The 25,148-nt window shown below is 38.0% G+C and overlaps 1 protein-coding gene across 5 annotated transcripts in view; it reads right to left on the reverse strand.

Moving 5' to 3' along the window:
• The window catches only part of OXR1 (oxidation resistance 1), a 279,731-nt gene that overhangs the window by 26,273 nt on the left and 228,310 nt on the right, over positions 1-25,148 (reverse strand). For 3 of the 5 annotated variants that reach the window (XM_060775765.2, XM_060775764.2, XM_060775768.2), the window contains 2 exons: positions 14,094-14,259; positions 11,578-11,737 (listed from right to left, as the gene is read on the reverse strand). In XM_060775765.2, the coding sequence (XP_060631748.2) occupies positions 11,578-11,737; positions 14,094-14,259 (326 nt within the window). Of the gene's footprint in view, positions 1-1,468; positions 1,599-11,577; positions 11,738-14,093; positions 14,260-25,148 lie in introns of those variants that run through there. The other 2 variants (XM_060775767.2, XM_060775766.2) reach the window with 1 other exon arrangement.

A 25,148-nucleotide genomic window follows, 5' to 3' on the forward strand; every position in this document is an offset into this window, starting at 1 on the left:
TGAGGAAAGTTCCAAACTAATGTGAATTGACAACAAAACATTAAAATCCTGGTCAACAAAATTAGAATCTGTCAGGAAACTGTCAGATTCTGCAGTTCTTAGTTGATGTATCCTGAAACACCAATGTGGAACAAAGCAAAACAAACAGCAGTCCTTAACCAAAGAGTCAATGGCTTATACAACACAGGAAGTGAGTAAGACAGAGAAAAATTCAATTCATTCTGCAACAGCACAAAACATGGGAATACAAGGATGCTGGGACTGTGAGAAGATTGTCACAGAAATTATTCTCTCACATATTCCAGATGCCTTCTAGAATGGATCACCATTGGTACAACTATAGCAAAGGCTCCAGGAGCCCAAGTGGGTGAAGGCCCCATTACTGAAACGCTGTAGAGAAGAAAATAATTTTGGGAAGAGATAACTCTATAGATGTGCTTACTTCTTTCACACCATGGATTAGCAGCTTGGCCCAAACGGCTAGTTGTAGTCAGTAAGCAGGGACTACAATCACTCTGGATGTCTAGTCCCACTCCTTCCTCTAGTTTGTGAAAAGCAATTGTGACACCATGGAGGACTCTTATTTGCCCAACTACTCTGCAAAATAATAATCAAGCATAGCTCAAATATAACTATTTAATGGATGAGCACACACACACACACACGAATAAAGCAAGTCCTACTTTCAAATTATTCCATTATCCTAACAACTTTATTCAAGTCAAGTATGGAATTGTTGGATCTTCCTGGGTGCTTCTGGAAAGCAGACAGGGAGATGAAGTAAGACATAATAATGAAACATGCAACACACTGTGCACATTTTTTTATGATTATTCCCTTTAAAAATCTGTGCAGCATGAACAGCTTTCTATGTATTATTTTTGGAAGCTTAAAAGCTGATAATATTAAGCTACACAGTTTGGGAATAAGAGGAATATCTAGAGCAGGAATGGAGCTGGTCTGCATCTATAGATTTTACACTGCAATTCCCATCAACATGCACTGCTGACTATGCAATGTAACTGCATCTACAAATCCATGTCTCCCTTTTCCTGCTCTACAGTAATACGTAAAGTCAGTATCTTATAATTCAAGAGCCACACTTCAGATTGGCACTTGAAGAGAATGATAACAAAATTATTTTAGACTGAATATTGTGTTTTATTGCTACACACTCACTACAATGCAGAAAAACAGGCTGGTCATAAAACTTTCCAAAATGCACTTCCTCAAACCATATTAAAATGTATATTCCATGTTCCACCTATAGCTAAATTCAGCTTTTTGGTAAAAAACAACAACACAGTCCAAAATTACCATATGTTTGCACATTAACAACTGTATACAAATTAAAATGCTGCACCCAATTTTACAATCAAATCAGAAAAAGGGACTGTGTGCCACAGCATCATCCTCAGCATCCCATTGCCAATCCAAACAACAACAAAATATTTCTAAGAGGAATTACCAGATTATACTTATTTTTCACTGAGTGATGTTTTCTTCCTTTCTTGCCATACCAGAAACGAATCATTTCCTTCAGAAAAAAGAGGTTAAATGAATTTTAGCTTTACATGAGGATTTTCCCACAGCATGCTCTCTACCTGCTTTCAGTCCCAAATACAGCAGGACCTTGCTGGAAGACAGAATAACTTGCTAGTTGGAGACTTGACTGACAGGATCAGCAGCTAATGGGGGAAATGTATGTACTCACTGGGGTGTGTCTTGCTCAGTGTATGAACAACAGAAAGGTTTCTATATTCAAGGGAGGTTGCAGTACGCTAAAGTGCTAAAAAAAGCAAGCTCTCTTAAAGAGACACAACACTCTGTTACGAGTCTAGTGAGAAATATGTGCAAACAAAAACTGTTTTCTGTATCTTCCAAGAACACCTTAACTTTTCTTACAAAGCTGATAAATCATGAATAAATATATCCAGCAAGACCGGTTTTCCATTTATTTGTTGTTGGGTTTTTTGGGGTTTTTTTGTTTTTTTTTGCAATTAACTCAAGCTACCACTTTCAGTGCAGCGATGATGCTGATGTAACTGCATTTTTTTTCAATATTTATGATGATTCACTTTACCTTCACCTTTGCCAGGAAAAATTGAAAAGTCTGCAATAACTGAGAAAAATGTCAAAACAAAAAAGGAATTCTACTAAGAAGGGCTAATAACTTCAGATTAAGTATAATGGAAGAAAAAGCATTCCAAGATTTTCAGATATAAAAAGAGTAAAAGAGAAATTTTCAAAGGAGAAACATTATTGGGTATCTAAAAGTAAAATATGAGACATACTTGCAGATTGTACACTGGAGTACAAGCCATTATAATAAATATGCTTTATATCTCGCAGACAGTTTGCATACTGGTTATACTTGTTTGCCCACACTGAAAACCTGCTGGTTGTCTTATACTCCACAGACCCAGGAAAACTGGAAGCTAAGGCAGCAATAATGCTGTTGAATGTTACATTATCAAGAATTTGCTTTGAGTTCTTTTAGAATTGGAAGAGGTATCAATTACAATTTGGAGTCATTAGAAGCAACACCCCACTGTATACCAGCAGTTACTAAAGTAAACAACATGGACCATGTATTTGGAAAGTTATTTTAGATACAGTTGACCTCAAAGCAATGGCCAAAATATTGTCGACCAAGATATTGTGGAAACCAGTTTCCAACAAATCTCCCAACCTCTCAGGATGCCTGCCATAGATGCAGGCGAAACATCAGGAGAGAATGCTTCTGGAATATGGCCATTCAGCTCAGAATAACCAAGATGGCTGTGAGATTATAAAGCAGCATGGTATTATGAAGAATCCTTGTAGGTCCCTGGATCTACATCCTCCCCATTGGGATTTGAATTTGAAAGGCCAAGTCCACCTAGAAGAAAAGATGTAAGTAAGCACAATTCATAATTTGTTAAAGAACAAGCTTTAACTTCCTTTTTTTAACCTTAAGCCAATGTAAAACAGCTTTAACTCTAGTCAGAAACTAAGATTTTTAATCATTCAGATTTCCTGACTTCTGAAAATGAAATTTTTGCTACACTGTAATATATAATGCAAAATACATTAAAATACAATTAACCGAAGACTATTTAAAACTTGTGGATCCTCTTTCTGGAGCAACTTGTACAAACGTGACAACATGTCTGTCATATTTTAGAAAAGCTTAAATTAAAGGTAAAGGTTTCCCCTGACATTAAGTTTAGTTGTGTCCAACTCTGGGGGGTGGTGCTCATCTCCATTTCTAAGTCGAAGAGCTGGCGCTGTCCGTAGATGCCTCCAAGATCATGTGGCTGGTATGACTGCATGGAGTACCATTTCCTTCCCACAGAAGTGGTACCTACTGATATACTCACATGTTCATGTTTTCGAACTGCTAGGTTGGCAGAAGTTGCGCCTAACAGTGGGAGCTTATCCCACTCCCCGGGGTTAGAACCACCAACCTTTCAGTCAGTAAGTTCAGCAGCTCAGTGGGTTAACCGGCTGCACCACCAGTGCCCCCCAGAAAATCTTACATCTGAGTAATTCTGTGTAGCAATCCAGAAAATTCTTTTTATTCCCACCCTACACACTTCACCAATGATTTATTAGTAAGTGCGTAAAATAGAATATTTACACTCGCAGCCAGGGCGGTGGGCAGCCTTGGCAGCGGCCGCTTCCCCAAAACCTCGCCTGGGCTAAATGCGAGGTCCAGGAAGGAGAGAGACAGCAAGGAGGGAAGCGGAGTCCGGTGCAGGAGCCAGAGAAGGAAGAGGGGAAGGAAGGAAGGGGAGCCTTGTTGCAAATCTCTGAGGAAGAGCCTTGTTTTTAATCTTCCAAGCCAAAAGCAGCCACGGTGTGTCAGATAATACAGAATGTTGGATAAAATGAAAGTTGGATACGCGAGAATCTACTGTATTACAAATTCATTACATAAAATAGAAGTCTCATACAGAAGACTCAGTTCCGTAGGTCTAACATGAATGGATTTATGTGACTACACAGGTTTTGGGGGGAAAGCATACTTCCCCTGTTCCTGCAACTATAAACAACTCCAGAATTGTAAGGACTGTTGCATGATTTGTATTCATGAAAGACAGATAACTGTGTAAGCATAGATTTTACATAAAGCATATTCTGCTCTCCCAAAAAGATAATTGTATTCAAGCTTCATGATGCTGTCAAACCTAATGCCAAAACACATGGTTTTGCTTATTACCAATGTGTGAAGAATATATGTGCACGATTTGCTAGACAGGAAGAGAGACGGAATGGTGAATAATAGCAATGGGATCTATCAACTACTAAACATAAACACTATCAACTTGATTAATTCTTCCGTTTTCTCAACTGATTTAAATTTTGGAAGCTTCTCAAATAAATTTCCTGTGGGAGAGCTTCATGCTTTGTGGAAAGGATTATATTCACTTCCTTTTTTATTACACAGTAAGAGAAACTGCTATCATTGGATCTACTACACACTCCTTGACTTGACAACTCTTCCTCAGTGGCAGAAGGATCACAATTTCTGAGGAGCCCAAAGGGTCTTCCAACATACAGATTTTTCTTCTACATAGCCATGTTGACAGGCATTTTGCAAGCTTTATAAATGAAGCAAGGATAAGAAAAACCAGTTTGACAATCTTAACTGGAAAGTTCGTAATTTCAGTAAAGTAAAGAAACTTAAGGAATGAACCCTGGATTAACAAAATGTGTCCAAGGCATTGCTATATACATCAATAGCTTTGCATAATAGGAGCAAACATACATTTCTGTAAAGTGCACTGAAATTTTCCTGATAAATGGTAACCAAATTATAATTATAATTCCTCCAAATCTTAAATTTAATTTGTTAATATTAACTTCAGTGACTGGATACTGCAAGTCGCTTCTGGTGCTTCTCGGGCTCGAGGATTATCTGGGAAGGAATCCCACTGGAGTATTACAGCACACTAAAATACCTAGACTGCACTCTGACTTACAAGAAACACTTCTTGTATATAAAACAAAAAGTGGGTGGTAGAAATATCATATGAAAGCTGACTGGCACAACCTGGAGATCACAATCAGATAGAGTGAAGACATCTGCCCTTGCGCTTTGCTATTCTGTATTCTGACATTAAGTCCAGCCATGTCCGATTCTGGAGGTGGTGCTCATCTCCATTTCTAAGCCAAAGAGTTGATGTATGTAGACACCTCCAAGATCGTGTGACTAGTATGACTGCATGGAGCGCTGTTACCTTCTTGATGGAGTGGTACCTATCGATCTATTCATATTTGCATATTTTCGAACTGCTAGATTGGCAGAAGCTGGGGCTAACAGCAGGAGCTCACGCTGCTCCCCAGATTCGAACCTGCAACCTTTCAGTCAGCAAGTTCATCAGCTCAGTGGTTTAACCCACTGTGCCACCAGGGGCTCTTCATAATAACAACAAAAACAATGTTAAAGATGTAAATTTTCAAAAATTGATTTTAAAAATAAAAATGCAGCATGCATCATCATATTGACAATCTGTAACATGTCCAGGAAGCCCCCGGTGGTGCAGTGGCGCAGGACATCACATTGTGGAGCTTGTTTTCTACTGCTCTAAAAACTAGGACATGGAGCAATGGATTCAAATTGCATGAAAACAGATTCCACCTAAACATAAGGAAGATCTGTCTGAATACACATGACCAGTGTGGAATACATCTCACGAAGTTAAAGCAGTAGATGTGGTTCTTAATGAGACATGCCCCATTATCACAGGAGGTCTACACCCTACACCACTGTTTAGCTGGTATTGCACCACCTGACATCCATTGGGAAGTAGCAGCCAATGATGAACCAAGCCAGTGATATCTCCGGCCCACCCTCTGTTTGGATATCAGCCAGCACGCCCACGTCTTACATCAAGAAGTAGCTTCTCAAGATCTACAGAGATACTCACAGGAACACCTCAGCAAGCGAGAGTCCAAAAGTGGCAGGTGAAAACCCAGAACCTCAATCCATGACTGATATTGGATGAGAAACTTTGTGCCCCTTTCTGGGCACAAAGAAGACTGGGTGACTTGGAAGATGCTGAACAGACTGAGCTCTGGGACCACGAGATGCAAAGCCAATCTTAAGAAATGGGGCTATAAAGTGGAGCTCATGACATGGGAGTGTGGAGAAGAGCAAACCATAAACCACTTACTGAAACCTGAGCCCTGCCACATGCACAATGGAGGACCTTCTCACACTCACACCAGAGGCACCCCAAGTGGCCAGCTTCTGGTCAAAGGAAATCTAGTATAATGCCAAGTTTTTAAGTTTGTTTGCATGTTTGTGTGTGAGGGTACATTATCACTGTAAACTCAATTCACTTCTGACACGATACAAAGAAAGTGATTGGACATGTATTTTGTTGTTCTGTGCCTTCAAGTAGCTTTCAATTTATGGCTACCCAACCACAATGATTTCTTGACAAAAGTTATTCAGAGGAGGGTTGTTGTAGGTTTTTCGGGTTGTATGGCCATGTTCTAGAAGCATTCTCTCCTGACATTTCACCTGCATCTGTGGCAGGCACCCTCGGAGGTTGTGAAGTTTGTTGGAACCTGGAAAATTGGGTTTATATATCTGTGGAAGATCCAGGGTGGGAGAAAGAACTCTTGTCTGTTGGAGCTAGGTGTGAATGTTTCAATTGGCCACCTTGATTAGCATTTGATGGCCTAACAGTTTTTAGGTATGGCTTGTCACTGCCTGGAAAATTTTCTTGTTGAGAAGTGACCAGGTGTTCCTGATTGTTTCCTGCCTGGAGTTCCCCTGTATTTGAGTTTTGTTTTTTTATTTACTGTTATAATTTCAGAGTTTTTTTTAATAGTGTTCAGATGAGGGTTTCCCTTGCATTTCTCTGAGGCTGAGAGAGTGTGGCTTGCCTAAAATCACCCAGTAGATTTCCATGGCTGAGCAAGGACATGAACCCTGGTCTGCAGAGTCACAGTCCAACACAAAAGTTCTACACTACAATAACCCATGTATGCCTCTAGAATGTTATTAACAGAATAGGATACATTTATAAACATTGTTTCATGGCTGAGCACATTTGGTTGAAATTTAGAGTGATTTCATATTATTTTGTATCTAGCAATGTGTGATGTATTTTGATAAGTGTTACATTTAAACAGAACTTCTTTGCCAGATTACAGATAAAAAAACACATACCACCCCAAGGAAAACAATGATGTACCAAGCTCACAATTATGACAACATATTTAAAAGTTTACAAAATATGCAAGTTTTTAAAATGTCAATAGTGCCCGCAAAGATATAAATAAGGCACAAAATGACTTACATGCTACCATTCTTCTTCCATTTTTTTAGCTTTTAAAGATATTTCGCACTTCACTTCATTCCTCCAATCTCAGCTTTTCTAAACTTGTCAAAATATATTTGACCTTGGTTCTGTTTAACATTGCAAAACTTTGCCTGTTATATCTGAGTACTGTAAGTTTCAACACACAGAAACGTGAAGAGGCTTATTCAGAAAACAAAACAAAAGATTCAGATGCCTACTTAAAGACAAATGTACTGGCAGCTAACCATAGCTAGATAAATAAAGGTAAAAGTTTCCCCCTGACATTAAGTCTAGTCGTGTCTGACTCTGGGGGGTGGCGCTCATTTCTATTTTTAAGCCGAAGAGCCAACGTTGTCCACAGACATTTCCAAGGTCATGTGGCCAGCATGACTGCATGGAGCGCCGTTATTTTTCCACAGAAGTGGTACCTATTGATTGACTCAAATTTGCATGTTTTCAAACTGCTAGACTGGCAGAAGCTGGGTATAACAGCAGGAGCTCACCCCGCTGCCTGGATTCGAACTGCCGACCTTTCAGTTAGCAAGTTCAGTAGCTCAGCAGTTTAACCCGCTGTGCCACCAGGGGGCCCTCTAGATAGATGGTTACAACTAATCAATACTGTTCCACTGTTTTATTTATAGAAAACATTGTCATATGTGATTTAAAAAGATGCTTCCTAGATTAAGAAGAAACGTTCAAAGACTTTTTCTCATATGACATTGTTATTATTGGAAATTATTCAAATGCCAATAATGTCACACTGTTTGTATAAATCAGTGGTTCTCAAACTGTGTGTTCCTAAGTGTTTTGGCTTACAATTCCCAGAAATCCAGTTTACGAGCTGTTAGGATTTCTGGGAGTTGAAGGCCAAAACTTCTGGGGACCCACAGGTTGGGAACCACTGGTAAACATACATTTTATGATTTCTTCTACACAGCTTATTAAAGAGCCTCTCAAAGAAAGAGGTTTGAAACGAACGCTATTGAAGACTGCGATAAATGTTGGAAGTTAAGAAAACCAACCTCAGAAACAGAATCCATGAAACTGTTTGACTTTCACCATAAGCTGCAATATGGACATAGAAGTGTTTCTTAAATGTTCGGAAGAGGCAACTACATTTTGCCTAAATGACAATTTGTAGGAATTGCCGTAGTTTCACTTGTCTTAAATTACAGAAATGGAGAATGTACCCAAACAATAATGTGCAAGTAAAATGATGTTTCAAGGAGCCCCCAGTGGCCCAGTGGGTTAAACTACTAAGCTGCTGAACTTGCTGACGGAAAGGTCGGCATTTCGAATGTGGGGAGCAGGGTGAGCTTCTGCTGTTAGTTCTAGCTTCTGCCAACCTAGCAGTTCAAAAACATGCAAATGTAAGTAGATCAACAGGTACTGCTTTGGCAGGAAGGTAATGGTGTCCCAATGCAGTAATGCCGGCCACATGACCTAGGAGGTGTCTATGGACAACACTGGCTCTTCAACTTAGAAATAGAGATGAGCACCACCCTCCAGAGTTGGACATGACTAAACTTAATGTCAAGGGGAAACCTTTACCTTTTAAAATTATGTTTGAATGAAGCTTATTTTATTTATTTCATTTGCATGCCATTTTTCTCCCAGAGCACCCCCCCCCCCAGAATAACTCAACTAAAAAACCTTTATAATAAAAGGTTTGAAAACTATATATATTTTTTAAAAAATCACCACATAAAACAGTTTAAAATAATTTTTCAAACACACACAATTTAATTTTTTAAAGAATCCATCACAATAAGAAGCTCCTCTGCTTAGTGTGATGCAATATGGAATGGAAACAAGATGAAGGTAAAGAATGGGGAGGAAAGGAATTATTTACTGATGGGAAATTCTGCTAGGATAAAAAAAGAAAGGTTCGGTGTCAGATAGGGTCTGTCTATACAAATGATGCGTAGCTACAAGGAAACGTGATCTGGTTTGTATGGAAAAAGGGGAGTGGAACCCAAAGGTCAAATTCAAACAAAAGTGATGATGCGGTGAGAGTTAAATTGCATTAAGAAATCTGGTTGCATGACAAAGATGGATACATTGGTAATATGGTGACAAAGAAAAATGATGTGGACAATGCTATGGTCTTAAAGAGAATCATTCCTAAAGGAATTCTTTTAACTGATCTATCATTCATTATGGTCTATATAAGATGCATTTGCTTAGATTTTAGTAAGGAAGTTTTGGACATATGAGGGAAATGGTTATAGTGATGCTTTATAACATGCATTCATTTCAGTTTAATAATACGTAATAGACATTGCAATGATCAAATGATATAATGATTAAAATACTTAATCAGAGAAAATATTAATTAGTGATATTTTAAAGGGTATTAAGCTTTTTGTGATAAAACAAGAAAGAAGAGAAAGAAGAATATGAGTAAGTGATGTGTGGTTTTGAGAAACAAGGAGAAACAGGGTAGTGAAAAAAAGAGAGTATCAGGATGTTAAATAGAGAAGTCTGAAATAACAGTATACAAGGTATATACAGCCTCTGAAAAGAAGAATGCAAGTAAAGTTTCCTCTTTCAATGTGTTTTTGTATATTTCATTATTCTTATTTTTTGTGTCCCTTGTATTCCTTTTTTGGCTTTTTATGTTTGTAATGTATCTCTCTATAAAAATTGTCCAACCAATCACCAGACACATAAAATTTATTATCTTGCTGCCGAATTATTGCCCCCCACAGTGCAGTAGATGGGAAGCTCATAAAAAAAGCAACTAGGGTATGTTTGTATGTTTTTTTTCCAGATGAGCTTCCTTCAAGGAAAATATCCATGATATAAGCTGATACAATCTAAATTGGGCATGGGCAAACTTTGGCCCTCTAGGTGTTTTGGACTTCAACTCCCAGACATCCCAGCTAGCTTACCAGCTGTTAGGAAGTGTGTGAGCTGAAGTCCAAAACACCTGGAGGGCCAAAGTTTTCCCATGCCTGGTTTAAATAGAAATGGATTATGAAAAATCAAATAAAAATGAATTACTGTACAATGTACTGTTGGTATGTACCACTGAAAATTAATTGAAATATGCCCCCACTTGGTATATTTGACACAGGATATAACAACACAGTTTTGAGCAACATTAAGGAATTCAGATCATTATTCTTTCAGTTACTCAAGCAATCATTTTCTGGAATTTGTAATGACTGCACTCTACACTGCAGATTATAAATTGAGATTTTGACCTTTCCAAGAAAAGAAATTTATGATTGCAGAAAACGGGTATTTTTCCAGCACTAGTCACTCCCAGGAATGATCCAACAGCTACATCTCGAAAGCACACTGTGACATATAATACTTTTTTTAAAAAACATTAAAGCCTGAAATTTTGAATTAAGGTTCTAAAATAGCACAATTTAACATAATAATGATATACTGCTTGTGTCTGCAAATCTTATTTTTCAACCCCCCCTCCCCCAAAAAAATACAGCAGATTCTGATGCAAATATAAACCATACACACACACACCTACATTCAGAATCAAGGTGACTAACTAGTACATCCACAACAAAAATATATCTTAGTACAACTACTAACATATGAATTAACCTGTACATGCATGTCTTAATCGGCATGACTCAAACATACAGAAAAACACAAATTACCCAGTACAAAGGAAAATGTGCTTAGGACACAAACATGTAATTCATTTGTTAAGATTTATGCAATTTCATACATGTCATGCTTGACACCAGAGACAAAGCCCAAGCAAAGATTTCACTTGATTTATTACAATTTACAGGAGAGTAATTAATAGAAAATAAATTTACAAGTCCATTTTTCCATTGCACATTGCTCGTGTTGATGTACAATAAAGTTTAACTGCACAAGATGCATATATATATTGTCTGCACAATTTTCTTTGATCAAAAATGCATATAATTATCTTCCAGAAATGGAAAAGACATCTTTGAAGAGCCAAATGTTTCCTACCACTAGTTTACTGCTTTGTACTACTGATTTCAAGTTGAAAGTGACTTTTCCTATTAAATAAAATATGGATTGCATGTTATATGTAGATGTATGTAATAGTAGTCAAGCTCAAAATAGATCCTAAAAAAGCAGTATATAGACTGAATGTTGTTTGTATGGGCAAAAAAGGCAGACCATTCTGATAACAAAATTAACTTAAATGGTTAGTAAACATATAGGTATATAATGCCATAATTTAAATTATATTGTAAAGTGTAAAGCTAAAGTGCTAAAACAGAAACAATATTCTAAAGTCATTAAAATACTTAAAAGTACTCACCTCCCACTCCTTAGCTGTTGCTTCACTGACTGAATCTTCACCAGCTTCAGAGTCTATTTGTTTTACTACAATAAATCCAGGCTCTCTACTTGTTTCTCCAGTATCTTCTGCATAGATTTCTGGGCTCCACTGAACAAAAAAGGAATATAGATGCTCAGTCCTTTAAGAGAAAGAAAGGAAAATAATTAGTCACCTTTCAAATCTGTGAAGATCTCATTAATATGCATCCCAAACATAGACATTTTCACTTTCATTCATTCATTTTTCCTTGAAAACAAAGAAATGGAAATATGTATAATACACTTGAACACAAACAGTGAATGTGCAAATAGAATCAACCACACAAAAGAGGGATTATTAACATTCCTTGAAAAAAAATGCATGTTCTCCTTTTTATTATTCGTTTTCAAATAAAGCCAGTGATGCTAAACATTACTGTTATAACTTCTTAAAGCTTAAGAAAGCTACAATTGGATGCTCAATGAAAATGGGTATGTTGATATACTAGCAGTCCCCAAGTTACAAACAGATCATAATAAAGAACGGGGGTGAAATAACAAGAAGTGAGAGAAATCTACCCCTCAGAAGGGAAATATATTCCTGAAAGAGTTATCGTGAGGAAAGACTGAAGCTTGAATCAATAACCCTTGTTTTCACAACAAGCCAAATTTTCTAAATCCAATTATCACAGGGGCAGAAAGTGAGGTGAAATATTTTCAACAGAAGCACATACAGCAAAACAAACACCATGGGGGTGTTAAGCATTACCTATGCTATCCAAAGCATATGTGTGTATATGCGCATATACACACACACAGCTAGAGTTACACTTAAAAATGGACCTGTTCTGACTTACATACAAATTCACATTAAGAACAAATCTACAGAACCTATCTTGTTCATAATTTGGGGACTGTCAGTAATCAAATTATGAACAAGATAGGTTCTGTAGATTTGTTCTTAATGTGAATTTGTATGTAAGTCAGAACAGGTCCATTTTTAAGTGTAACTCTAGCTGTGTGTGTGTTATTTCTCAATGAGAAACTATTGAGAAAAGGGGTAAACATCAATTAATGTTTATCACATTTGGAGTTTTTGGTGAAAAATGTTTGTACAAAATGCCATATTTGCAACTGCTAAAACACAGAATTTTAATACCAAAGGGTTTCTTTTAAAACACTCATTTTTTTGAGCAAACACTTTTTAAGCCCACAAACTGCAAAGGTATATTGAACAATACAGTACTTGGGTAACTGTTTAGAGTCCCCCCTGGCCTGTGCCTCAAAAAGCAATTTGTATGGTTAGAATACAAACAGAAGATTAAACCTTATAGGGGAAGGGTTTTTTTTTTTTTTTTTTTTGGAGTGGATGGGAACACAGACACACAGAACTATAAATGGTATAGCCAAAGTAGATAAGGCGTTTTTCTCCATCAGTAATAACCATCAATAACTGGATGACCTTTTGGTCATCCAATGAATGATGGGAGACTGAAGAGACATCAAAAGAAGGATCCTCTCTTAGAATCAGAGTTGGAAGAGACCTGAAGGGCTAAACAGTTCCACCCTTTGCTATGCAAGAATACACAGTCAGAACAATCCTGTCAGATGGTCATCCAACTTCTGTTTAAAAACATTCAGAGGAGGAGACTTCACCACAAGGCAGCATATTCTTCTGTTGAACTGTTCTGTCAGGAAGCTCTTCCTAACACGTACGGGAATCTTTCTTTCTGTAATGGGAATCCATTATCCTTCGGTGTAGCAGAAAGCAAGATGGCTCCCTCTTTAATATGACATTATTTCAAATATTTTAAAATGGCTATCATGTCAGCTCTTTGATACAGTGGTACAGATGAACTATGGAATGAAGTACATTACTTGCCAGTAAACATGCACTAGAGTGTGTTTTCTTTGTTATGGAACTGTGCGTATGGACTTCCTAAATATATCTGACAGGCAACTGTGAGTAGTAACCACTGATAGAATTATTTTACAATTGTTCAGATTTCCCCTTTTAAACCCATCCAAATTTAAACCCATCTTCAATAGCAAATTCATAGCCATGTATGCCATTTCCTTTTGCTTGATCCAATGGTCTTATTAATAAATTTAATCATCTGAAACTACTCTCCAAGTGACAAGTGAGCAAGGGAGTCTCCCAACAGACCACTTTCCCCAATCTATACATTATTCTATGCCTTCACTTAAGAACCTCTCTGATTAAACCCAATTTCTAATTATTGTTAAGGTGGAATTAATAGTTTTGCAGCTCTTTTCACTGAGTCAGTGTTTTCCTGTAGCTAATCATGTCCTCAGTTGCCACTGTACTTTTGCATCTTACTAGTGTAGGTTACATCTATTCGGTAACTTTATCATCATCCAGGTAATGTCTCAGTTAGAGACATTCAATTACTGTCTTAGAGTAATGGTATTAATACTGAAAGAAATAAAAGCAGTTTAAAAGTAGAAAAAAGAGAGAAAGGACTTCTTTATTTACAGAGAAATGACCCATCTTACCTCTCCTGTGGCACAGCAAACCAGTACTCATGTTTCTTATCCCTCTGTGCATACTGTTGCATTGATGCACTGGCCTGTGATACAAATGTTTTTCGCATTGGCTTGCCAACTCTGAGACACAAGAACTTGTGTAACCGATGTCTCCTCTTCTCTTTCATTAGAGAACCTTTCATTAATTAAAGAAGATATTAAATGCCAGACCTTGCTTGAAGGTTGAACAACAAGATAACAAGTACTGAAGTATTAATTCTCCCTCATTTGATAGGACATTTAACAATGACATTGATATAACACTCTGATATGTACACAGAACAAAGTTTTCAATCCTATGATACTTAAAAGTATTCCACGTTCTTTGTGGTACAGATGCATACACCTCTATAATTTTTATTCCACTTTTTATTCAATTCAAAAGGGATTTCTCCTTTTATCCTAGTAGCAATTTTTCGGATAAATCAAACTCATATACAAGGATCTACATTTGTGATCTCTACAACTAAAAATGATTTAAACATGGATTGCTTTACATTCAAAAGTCTGATTCCCACTTGATTTTTTTTTAAATTGTGCATTAAATAGTATGACTCAGATTTAGTAAAAGCCTGGGTACACTTACTAATGAGTTCCCAATTTCAATGAGACTTTTAATTAGTGCAGTTCAGTATTAATATCAAGTCAATAGAGAGTTTATAGTATGACATACAATAATATGGGGTATAGTATCAGTTAGATCTATTTTTAAAAGTAACTCTCAAGTAAGAAGAAAGTACATTTAACTGGTATCTCTATGAGTGCTGGTTAACTGAGAGTGTACTTTACATAACTTTTACTGGCCAGAAAATGTACAGTCTTCTAAAGCAGGCATGGGAAAACTTTCTAACTTGGGGGCTGCATGGCGGACCAGAGTGGGGTGGGCGGGCCAGGAGGGAGTTCTCCGACTCCTCTTCCTTCTACTCTTCTACAGCAGCTCCTTCCTCAAGGGTAAGTTCCCCCCTTGGAAAGAAGAGCAGGAGCAAGAGGGAAGGGAAGGAGAGTTTGCAGGGCATGTCAAATCCTCCTCTTGGGAAGCAGCTGCTCAGGACTCTCCTTTTTCCCTTCCCTCCTGCTCCTTCTTCGGGCAACAGCATGAGCCGAGCCTCCTAAAGCCCCCCTTCCTGGGGACAGTGCATTTTCCCAGAGCGACTTTCCAAGGGGGAACTTGTCCTTGAGTAAGGTGGCGGAAGAGGAAGAGGCGGCGGCGGAGGAGCCGCACTCATCACCAGGGGCTTAGACCGGAAAGAAGAGAAGTGTGCCAACAAGGAGCAGCAGGCCAGGAAGAGGATCTGCCCAGGTTGGTGCTGAGACCACATGTGACTACCCCAGCCCTCCTGTAAGCATGAGGATGTGGTGGGCCGCAGCATCCTCATGCTGACAGGACAGTGAGAGAACAGAGGGTCTGAGAAAAGAGCTCAAAGGGCCATATCTGGCCCCTGGGCCTGGGTTTGCTCATACCTGTTCTAGACCCAAACCAGTAGCATTTAGGGGAAAACCCACCTCTTCTTATTACCCACTTTCCATGTTTGGTTTATGCCAATGCTTCATTATTTCCTAAATATCACACAGACAATTGAATGTAATTAAATAGCCATGCTATCAATTTAAAGCATGACAAATCAAAATGATCACTAGGGAATTTGGATAGAGTGGTAAACATCTACAGGAGTAATGTGCCATCAGCATAAATAGAGCAAACCAAGGTCAGTGGGACATTAAAAGATCGCCAGAACAGTGTTGCTTTGATCTGTGTATTCTTGCAGGACCGCTGAAATATTATAAATGCCTTCATGATAACCAAAAATTCTAGGGCACTGATGTAGCATTTTTGATTTTTAGAAAATCATTGACCTTGCATGGCACTGTGAGTCCAAAGAGTTTGTCCTTTGGAGTCAAAAGATACCCTCCAATGCAGAAAATAGGTTGCACTGAATAAAACAACTCTACAGCAAGTCCCAGACCTATAATAATGGGAAAAATATTCTGACACACCAATGCTGGACTGGTCACATGTAAATTCTAACATACAAGGTGATAGTTACAATGAACACTGGGAGGCTAACAATACTCAAAAGTTCTTTAATGACATTGCTATCACTGATAGAATTTTTTTGGTTGAAGCCATTAGAGTGCCTGCTATTCAGGGGCAGGTAAATAACTTCTGTTCCCAATAAAGTTGAGCTGAACCACTATATATTTTATTGCTTATTTAGGATTAAAATGTAACACTTGACTTGAGATTCATTTCTCGGTGTTATTATTATTATTTTGCACACTGCAGTAAGATCCGTCATTATGGTCCACACAATGCAGTAAGAAGAGAATGAGCAATGTAGAGGTTTTGTTGAAGAACACAGCCAGAGCTCTCCACCAGCAGCTCAGAGTGTCTGTGTAGAAGCAGACCGAGGTACCCTGCATTCTTAGATAAGAAGCCATGACTGCCATCAGTTTCTAAACACTCATGCGGCTAGATTGTTGTAGGTTTTTTAGGCTGTATGGCCATGTTCTAAAAGCATTCTCCTGTGTTTTTATTTTTGATGGGAACTCTAGACAAGAAACCATCAGGAACACCTAATCATCTCTCAACAAAGGAATTTCCCAGGCAGTAACAAGCCACACCTAAAAACTGTCAGGCTATCAAGTGCTAATCAAGGTGGACAATTAAAACATTAACACCTAGCTCCAACAGACAAGAGTTCTTCCTCCCACCCTGTACCTTCCACAGATATATAAACCCAATTTTCCTACTTTCCAACAAAACTCACAACCTCTGAGGATGCTTGCCACAGATACAGGCAAAACATCAGGAGAGAATGCTTCTAGAACATGGCCATACAGCCCAAAAAACCTACAACAACTCAGTGATTCCGGCCATGACAGCCTTCAAAAATACTCATGTGGCTTTTTACAAACTGAATAGAAGAACTCGGAACTCATAATAATAATGCTATAATAATAACTTCATTTTTATACCCTGCCACCATCTCCCCGAAGGGACTCGGGGTGGCTTACAAGCGGGAGCAGGCCCAAAACATACAGCATAAACCACTGATCTGAGGTACTTGTGATTTTAAAAAGGTTCCAATGGTAAGGTGGAATGTCTTAGAAGCTGATGTTTGCAAAATCATTCCTCTTCACAAAAAAGGAGAATTGACTGGATTGTATAATCATATACAACTTTTATGGTAATGAAACAATTTCCATTCATCAGGTACATTTTGGTTTACATTATTCAGAATCAGATAATATCCAGATTAAAAATTCCTTATCGTAAGAAGCATGTATGATGTATTAATTCTGTGGGTTGCATTAGGACTTGGGAGATCAGGGTTTAAATCCCTGCTCACTCGTGAAAAACATACTAGATGACCCCAGGCAAGATACACACTCCCGTCCTTAGGAAGGCAATGGGAAATCTCTTCTGAATAACTGTTCCCAGGAAAACACTGTTAAGCCAATCTAACACTTTTTAGGAGTCCAACACAAACTTGTCAAAAGGGGCAGCAACCTTAGGGTAGCATTTCAATATTGAGCGAACAAACTGTACATGTCCTGTAAAGGAAAGTGTCGAATTTGACTCTATTCTCATTTTAGGCTATGGGTAGAATCCACTTGGCTGATGTAGCTACTCATTAATGATGTAGAATGATCAAAAGTTGTCTTTGAAGAGAGTATGAGGCAGATGGATAAAAGAAGGAAGACCATCAAAGCCTCCATCTGGATGACGCTGAAGCTTTGTATTTAAAATAATTCTTGTAGGCATGAAAGTGAGCAGATAGGTTTTTAAAGCTGCGAGGATAGATAGGGCAATGCTTACAAGACACAACACAGGTTCTTCCCATGGCAAAGATAGGACTGAGTGTCTGTGTGGGAGATGTCTTTGCAAGCATAGAAGAGAAGTTTAATTGGTGGCTGCCCCGCGACTCTGGAACTCCCTGTCCAGGGAAGGTAGAATGGTCCCCTCCCTGCTGCCCTTCCAGTGCTAGGCAATATAACCTTTTTATTCAGACAGTCGTTGAAAGATGATGGTGTTTAAGATCTAGTCTAGTGGTGCTGTGGTATTATATGCTTTTAACTTGAATTGTTTTTAATATTAAAGATGTTTAATGCTGTTTTTATATTTGTATATTGAAGCTATATTGTAATGCTTTCAGTTGTGAACCACTTTTGAGTCTACGTATGAAGAGAAAAAAAACAAGATGTAAATAAACATAATCTCATTTGTAAACATTCCAAAGTATAAGGGGAGAAACCACAGGAAGTTCTTAACTAGTTAAAAAGCTATTTTCAAAGAAGCAATTCACAAAAATGCAATTTAAAACTCTAGTTATTTTTCTTGATAATGCGGTGGCTGAAAATATTTTTGTTTGGATTGGGTTTTTTTTGTTTGTTTGTTTGTTTTTTTGCATCTAAATATTTAAATGTATACACAATGCTTAGTCATCATTTTTTTTAAAAAAACAAACGAACAATGGCATAAGAAGAGAAACTTGGAAATAAATGATTGAAACAACATCAGGAAAAGATTGAAAGCACACCCTCAGGATTAGACACCTCCCCCCTATCTTTTCCTACTTTCACAAATTGTTTTCATACTTTTGTTGTAAACCTGTCTTGATTTTTTTAAAAAACTTCTCTCACACTCCAACCTATCAGAGACAATCTATTCTCAATAAAATATTTTTTTTAAAAGAAGAGAAACTTGGAAATAAATGATTGAAACAACACCAGGAAAAGATGAAAGTACAACCTCAGGATTAGACATCCATGATGGGCAGATGTTATAAGATCGTATTGAAATCAAATTCAAAATTCATATAACTGTAAAATAGGGAAATAAGAAAGAATATTAGGAAGAAAATTAATTACTTTGGTAGGGAGAATGTGCAGACCTTTAGAGGTGTCCCCACCTTTACTTTCAGAAACAATGAATGTCCTGGTGCTCAAATGTTATTTATATAAAAGGGCTCCTTTTATTCAGAATTAAACTCTGAGGAAAATATTACAGACAACAAGATTCTAATCTTCTGTGATAATGCCAGACACAGAAAGCACAGGTAGTTCCCAAGTTACAAACAAAATAGGTTCTATAGTTTTATTTATTGTTACACAAAATTTGTTTGTAAGTCGGAACAGGCACAGTTTTACGTGTAACTCCAACCAAAAATATATGTATTTGAGTTTTGGATAGCATCGGGCAGGGTTAGCACCCCTGTGGGGTTTGTTTTGCTATCTGTGCCCCTCTTCAGAAGATTGCACCTCACTATCTATCCCTGTGACAATTGATTTTTGAAAAAAAGTGGCTTGCTGTGGAAATAAGGTTTAGTGATAAAGCTTCAGTTGAGACACCTCTTCCCCATTATAACTCTTCCAGGAGTGAATTTCCCTTATTAGGGGTAGATTTCTCTCACTTCCTGTTGTTTCACCCCCGTTCTTAACAAGTTGTTTGTAAGTCAGATGTTTGTAACTCGGGGACTGCCTGTATTTTTTTCTCAGACAGTCTACACAGAAATAAAAATGGAAACACTTGAAATTGACAGCATATAGACCTCACTGGTATTTTTCACATCACTATATGTTGGTAAATAAAAGATCCAACCTATTAGTTAATGCTATGAAAATATAAAAGTGTTCCTATATGGTGGACATAGAATGGGAAAATATCCAAGCTAAAGTAATTGGTGAGCTCTTTTCCAGAATGTTATGAATTTCTCCACAGTTCATATAATCCATTATTATTTATTATTATTTGAAACACAACAAGATTAATGCACAGCAAACAAAATCACTATGCTGGTTGTTGTATGTGATGCATCAGCGAATAATCCGTGCAGATCCCAGTAGGGTGGCCTTTTGCAGCTGACAGATGGTAATTTTGTCAATGCAGATTGTGTTTAAGTGCAGGCCAATGTCTTTAGGCACTGCACCCAGTGTGCCGATCACCACTGGGACCACCTTGACCGGCTTGTTTGTTTGTTTGTTTGTTTATTATTTGGAAGGGATGTTTTTCTTAAAAAACTCGTGTGTCTTCTTCATAGTTTAAAACTTTGAGATGCTCTGAATAGTCTTTGAATAGCAAATATGTGACCAAAACAAAAATGCTGGACCACTCTTAACAACCACCATGTCAAACTACACAGAGAAGCCATTAAAATCCACAAGCATGTGGACAATTTCAACAGAAAGGAAGAAACCATGAAAATGAACAAAATCTGGTTACCAGTATTTAAGAAACTCTAAAATCATAACAGTAAATAAAGAACAACACTCAGAAACAGGGGAACTCCAGACAAGAAACAATCAGGGACAGCTAATCACCTCTCAACAAAGGATTTTCCCAGGCAATAAGAAGCCAGACCTTGAAACTGCTAGGCCATTAAACGCTGATCAAAGTGGCCAATTGAAACATTCACACCTACCTCCAACAGACAAGAGTTCTTTTTCCCACCCTGGACATTCCACAGATAGATAAACCTCATTTTCCTAGTTTCTAACAAACCTCACAACCTCTGTGGATGCCTGCCATAGATGCAGGTCAAATGTCAGGAGATAATGCTTCTGGAACATGGCCATACAGCCCCAAAAATGTACAACAACCCAGTGATTCTGGCCATGAAAGCCTTCAACAATGCATGTAACCAATATTTTTCTTGGTTTAAACAGCTTTAAACAGAATGGGGAAATGAGTTTCATGGGTGCATGCAGCCCTCCAGGAGCCCCAGCACATTCTCCCTCTTGCCAGAATCTTTGCTAAAGTTGTTCAATCTTAATTTCATGTTATTAATTAATAGTGTCCTGTGCAATCCCTGGGCCACAGAGAGTATTTTAATCAAAGAAAGCCTGACCCAGTGTTGGTTGAAGGAGGCTTCTCCCAAATAAGATTTTGTAGTCATGGAAATATTTATCTTGGGCCTAAAACAACCAAGAAATCCTCAAAATGTAACAACCCCCACATTACAATAAGAGAGAACAAGATATTTTTCACAACAAAATAAATAAACGGATTACAAAAAAGGGTGCAGCCTCTGCATCATACTCTTAAAAATGTCTCTCTTCCCCTTTTCCAGAGAAACAACAGCACTCCTGATTCAGGATGCAAGGTTATAGCTAAGAGACTGAATTGTTTTATCGTATCTTATAACCACTTGGACCACACAGGATTTACTCCCAAATGGCAGATTATACGAAGAAGAAGATACTGAATGCTATTCATCCATGCAACCTAGAATACAACAATCTTTTACTTGTCTCTAAATGCACCTAAGGACTTTGATTGAACTGAATGGCCATATCTTTGCCAGTTCCAGAATAAACAGGCATAGAGAATGCTGTATTTCGACCCTGTTGGAGCTCTAAATCCAGTTCAACTGCTATCACTGAAAACAATGGCTGGTATTCATCTCCTACAAAATTTGGCCCCATGGTTGTCACTTTTTACCTATCTATGAAAGGTCAATTTATTCGAAAAGATTTCATAAACAACAAACTTTACCGGTTTAAGACATTTGCATGTTACGTACTTTTAAGAACAATATTTGATTCATATAGAGCTATACCTACTTAAAAGTCTATAGTTGCCATATTTCCAAATAATACTAGGCTAAAAATGTGAATTCTGAAATTATGCTTACTAATACACTTCTTTTTAGAACAGAAGCATCTGCAAACATCAGGAACATCAATGTGCTACTCCTCTATGAAATGACCTGGTGTTCAGTTACCAAAAATCTAACTACATTATTCTCTTCAAATAAAACTAGTATCGAGCTATAGCAAAGACAAGACATCTATTACATGCATGGTCAAAACTCAGTTCTTCCCATGTAGGTAGGGAAGCTTCTGTCAAAAGGATGAACCTTTTTTAAAAAATAAACAAATAAAAAAGTACTTATTTGTTATGCTTTCCATTATTTCATCAGATAAATGGGATAAAATATGTTATGGCTAAGCTAGGCTACAAATCTATTTATTTACTTATTTATTTACCATATTTATACCCCACCCTTCTCACCCCAAAGGGGACTCAGAGTGGCTCACATATATATCAGCAACAATTTGATGCCACACAAACATTTTGTTGTTCATTCGTTTAGTCGTTTCCAACTCTTCGTGACCTCATGGACCAGCCCACGCCAGAACTCCCTGTCAGCTGTCACCTCCCCCAGCACACAAACATACAGCCAACAAATAAACCTATACATTAAAAATCAACTGCAAAACATATCAAACATTAAAATAAAATTTAAAACCAAGCAATCCAGTATTGTAGTCCAAGGCCGTTTCAATTGTTATTGCACCATTCCATATTCGCATTATCTGAAAGTGTGATCCCACAACCACATTTTTGGAGTTTTTTCCTGAAGGTCAGGGGGGGGGGGGGCTGATATGATATCATTGGGAGGGAGTTTCACAACTGAGGGCCCACAACCGAGAAGGCCCTGTCCCTCGTCCTCACCAGTCGTGCCTGCGAAGGAGGGGGAATAAGAGCAGGGCTTCCCAGTAGATCTTAACCTCCAAGATGGTCTATAGAGGGAGATACTTTCAGACAGGTAAGCTGGGCTGGAACCGTTTAGGGCAGTGGTTCTCAACCTATGGGTCTGCTGGTGTTTTGGCCTACAACTCCCACAAATCCCAGACAATTTACCAACTGTTAGGATTGCTGGGAGTTGAAGGCCAAAACATCTGGGGATACTCAGGTTGAGAACCATGGGTTTAGGGCTTTATAGGTTTTCAATTGTGCTTGGTAGAAGACTGACAGCCAGATGAGCTGACGTCACAGGAGGGTTGTATGATTCCTGTACGCCTGGTTAGAAATCCACCTGCCACCCACTGGACTACTTAAAGCTTCTGAATAGTCTTCAAAGGCAACTCCATGTGGAGCCTCTTGCACATGTACAGAGAAAAAAGAGATTTGGCCACCTACATGAATGAAGGGCAATCTTTGCAACATAAACAACATCTTACAACTGTTCAATTTAAACAACAAATCAGTTCGAAACAGCAGTTCAGTTGTTTTATCAGTATCCATCTGAAGAAGGGGTCTTAATATTTTTAAAAAATCCTTGAAGCTCGCATTTTATCCTTTATCATTAACAATCTGGTGTGGATGTATTGAAAATTCTTATCTATATGTGGAACTTGGCGATTTCTAAACTTTGGAATAAATAAATAAATGCTGCATATAATATCTTAAATAACAAATCAACCATATTGGATAGGGCCATAACATGATAGCAAACACCTATTACACAACTCTGATTTAGACTGCTATTGGCAGTGGCCAGAACAGAAATCTTTGCAGTCTAGAAAGTAAATCAGAAAATAATTAGCGCATGGAAACTGCCAAAGTAGAGTTACTACTAATGTGATTTAAAAGCTACTGGATCAATAGATTCCTTTTTTAAAATACTCGTTTCTCATTTATTATGCATGTTAATAATTTTTCATGCAGTTGTTCTGTATCTCACCCTTTAAGAGAAACCTAATTTAGGGTTTTATTGTCGTTTTCTAAGAATATTGTGTTTAAATATGAAGTATATTTTATAACTATGCCTTGCTATGCTATTTTTTGTATTCCCCGCTGACTGAATTGTCGCCTTGTTTCGACTAAATAAACCCTTTTCAAAAAGAGAGATAATTTTAGAGTTTTTTTGTCATCTTTACAACCTAAACAAAGAGACATTTCTTCATGAAGTAATAACCCCCCTTTAAAAACATGCTTCCCTAGCAATGCAGGAACCCTCAATTAATCTGATTAAATTCCTCATGCGGTAATTTGTTTTTTTAACAATTTAGGTTTTCAATTGTGCCTTGTTTTAATCCAAAGACTACCATACTCAGAGTGAAAATCCAGGAACCAGTGCTAGGCTATGAGCTAATGCAACTTGAGCACCTGCCAGGTTTTCAGTTGTAGTCAATGGGTTCAAACATGGTATCAGTTTCTGGTATGTCGGGACAGAAACTCCCAGTCTCCTTCATCAGGCAGAATGAGAAGCATTTCTGTAGCTATCTTAAATCACACAGGATTAAGGAGGGATATTAAATAAACCAGAAACTAAGAAAAATAACATAAAAATCACAGCCATATGTCTTCTTTTAGGTTTACAGTCTGGGGCTCCTCTTGGACTCAGCGCTGATCATAGAAACCCATGTGTCGGCGGTGGCCTGGAGGGCCTTCGCACAGTTAAAGCTTGTGCGCCAGCTGCCATGATAGTACACACCTTAGTCACATCCAGATTAGATTACTGTAACATGCTTTACATGGGGCTGCCCCAGAAGAGAATTTGGAAACTTCAACTGGCTAGACTCCTTACAGGGCCGGTTAGACTGCTTACAGGGCCAGGATATAGGGAAAGAAATAACTCATGCCTGAAGCAGATACAATGGCTTCCCGTTTGTTTCCGGGCACAATTCAAGGTGCTGGCTTTAGCCTACAAAGTCCTAAATGGGTCGGGCCCAGCCTACTTGAGGGACGGCATCTCCTCCTATGAGCCCACACAAGCCCTGAGATCATCAGGAGAGGCCCTCCTTTCAGTCCCGCCACCATCTCAAGTATGTTTGGTGGGAAAAAGAGAGAGGCCTTCTCGGTGGTGGCCCCACCTGCTTTGGAACTCCTTTCTCAGAGAGGTGCAATCGACCCCCCCCCCTTCCTGCTGGCCTTTTGTTCTCAACTTAAAACTTTTTTATGGTACCAGGCCTTCCTGGAAGATCAACAACAGGCAATAGCCAGATATATATGGGTATTGTTTATCTTTTGGAATTTTAATCTCAGACCAGCAATTATTTTAACATGGCCTAAAAGAAATGGGGCTTTTAGGACCCAAGAACAACTTTTAATGAAGAACATTTAATGACCTGAGGGTATGGGAATTTTTAAAATTGTTTAATGGTATAACGTTTTTTCAAATTTATTAATTTTGTCAAAGCTGGCTTATGTTGTGTATTTCTATGTAGTTTTGCTTATATGATGCTTTTGTTGTATTTCTGTATTATGTATTTTGATCATTTAATCATTGTATGCCA

This window comes from Anolis sagrei, chromosome 4, assembly GCF_037176765.1.
Source record: "Anolis sagrei isolate rAnoSag1 chromosome 4, rAnoSag1.mat, whole genome shotgun sequence".
Classification (NCBI taxonomy): Eukaryota; Metazoa; Chordata; class Lepidosauria; order Squamata; family Dactyloidae; genus Anolis; species Anolis sagrei.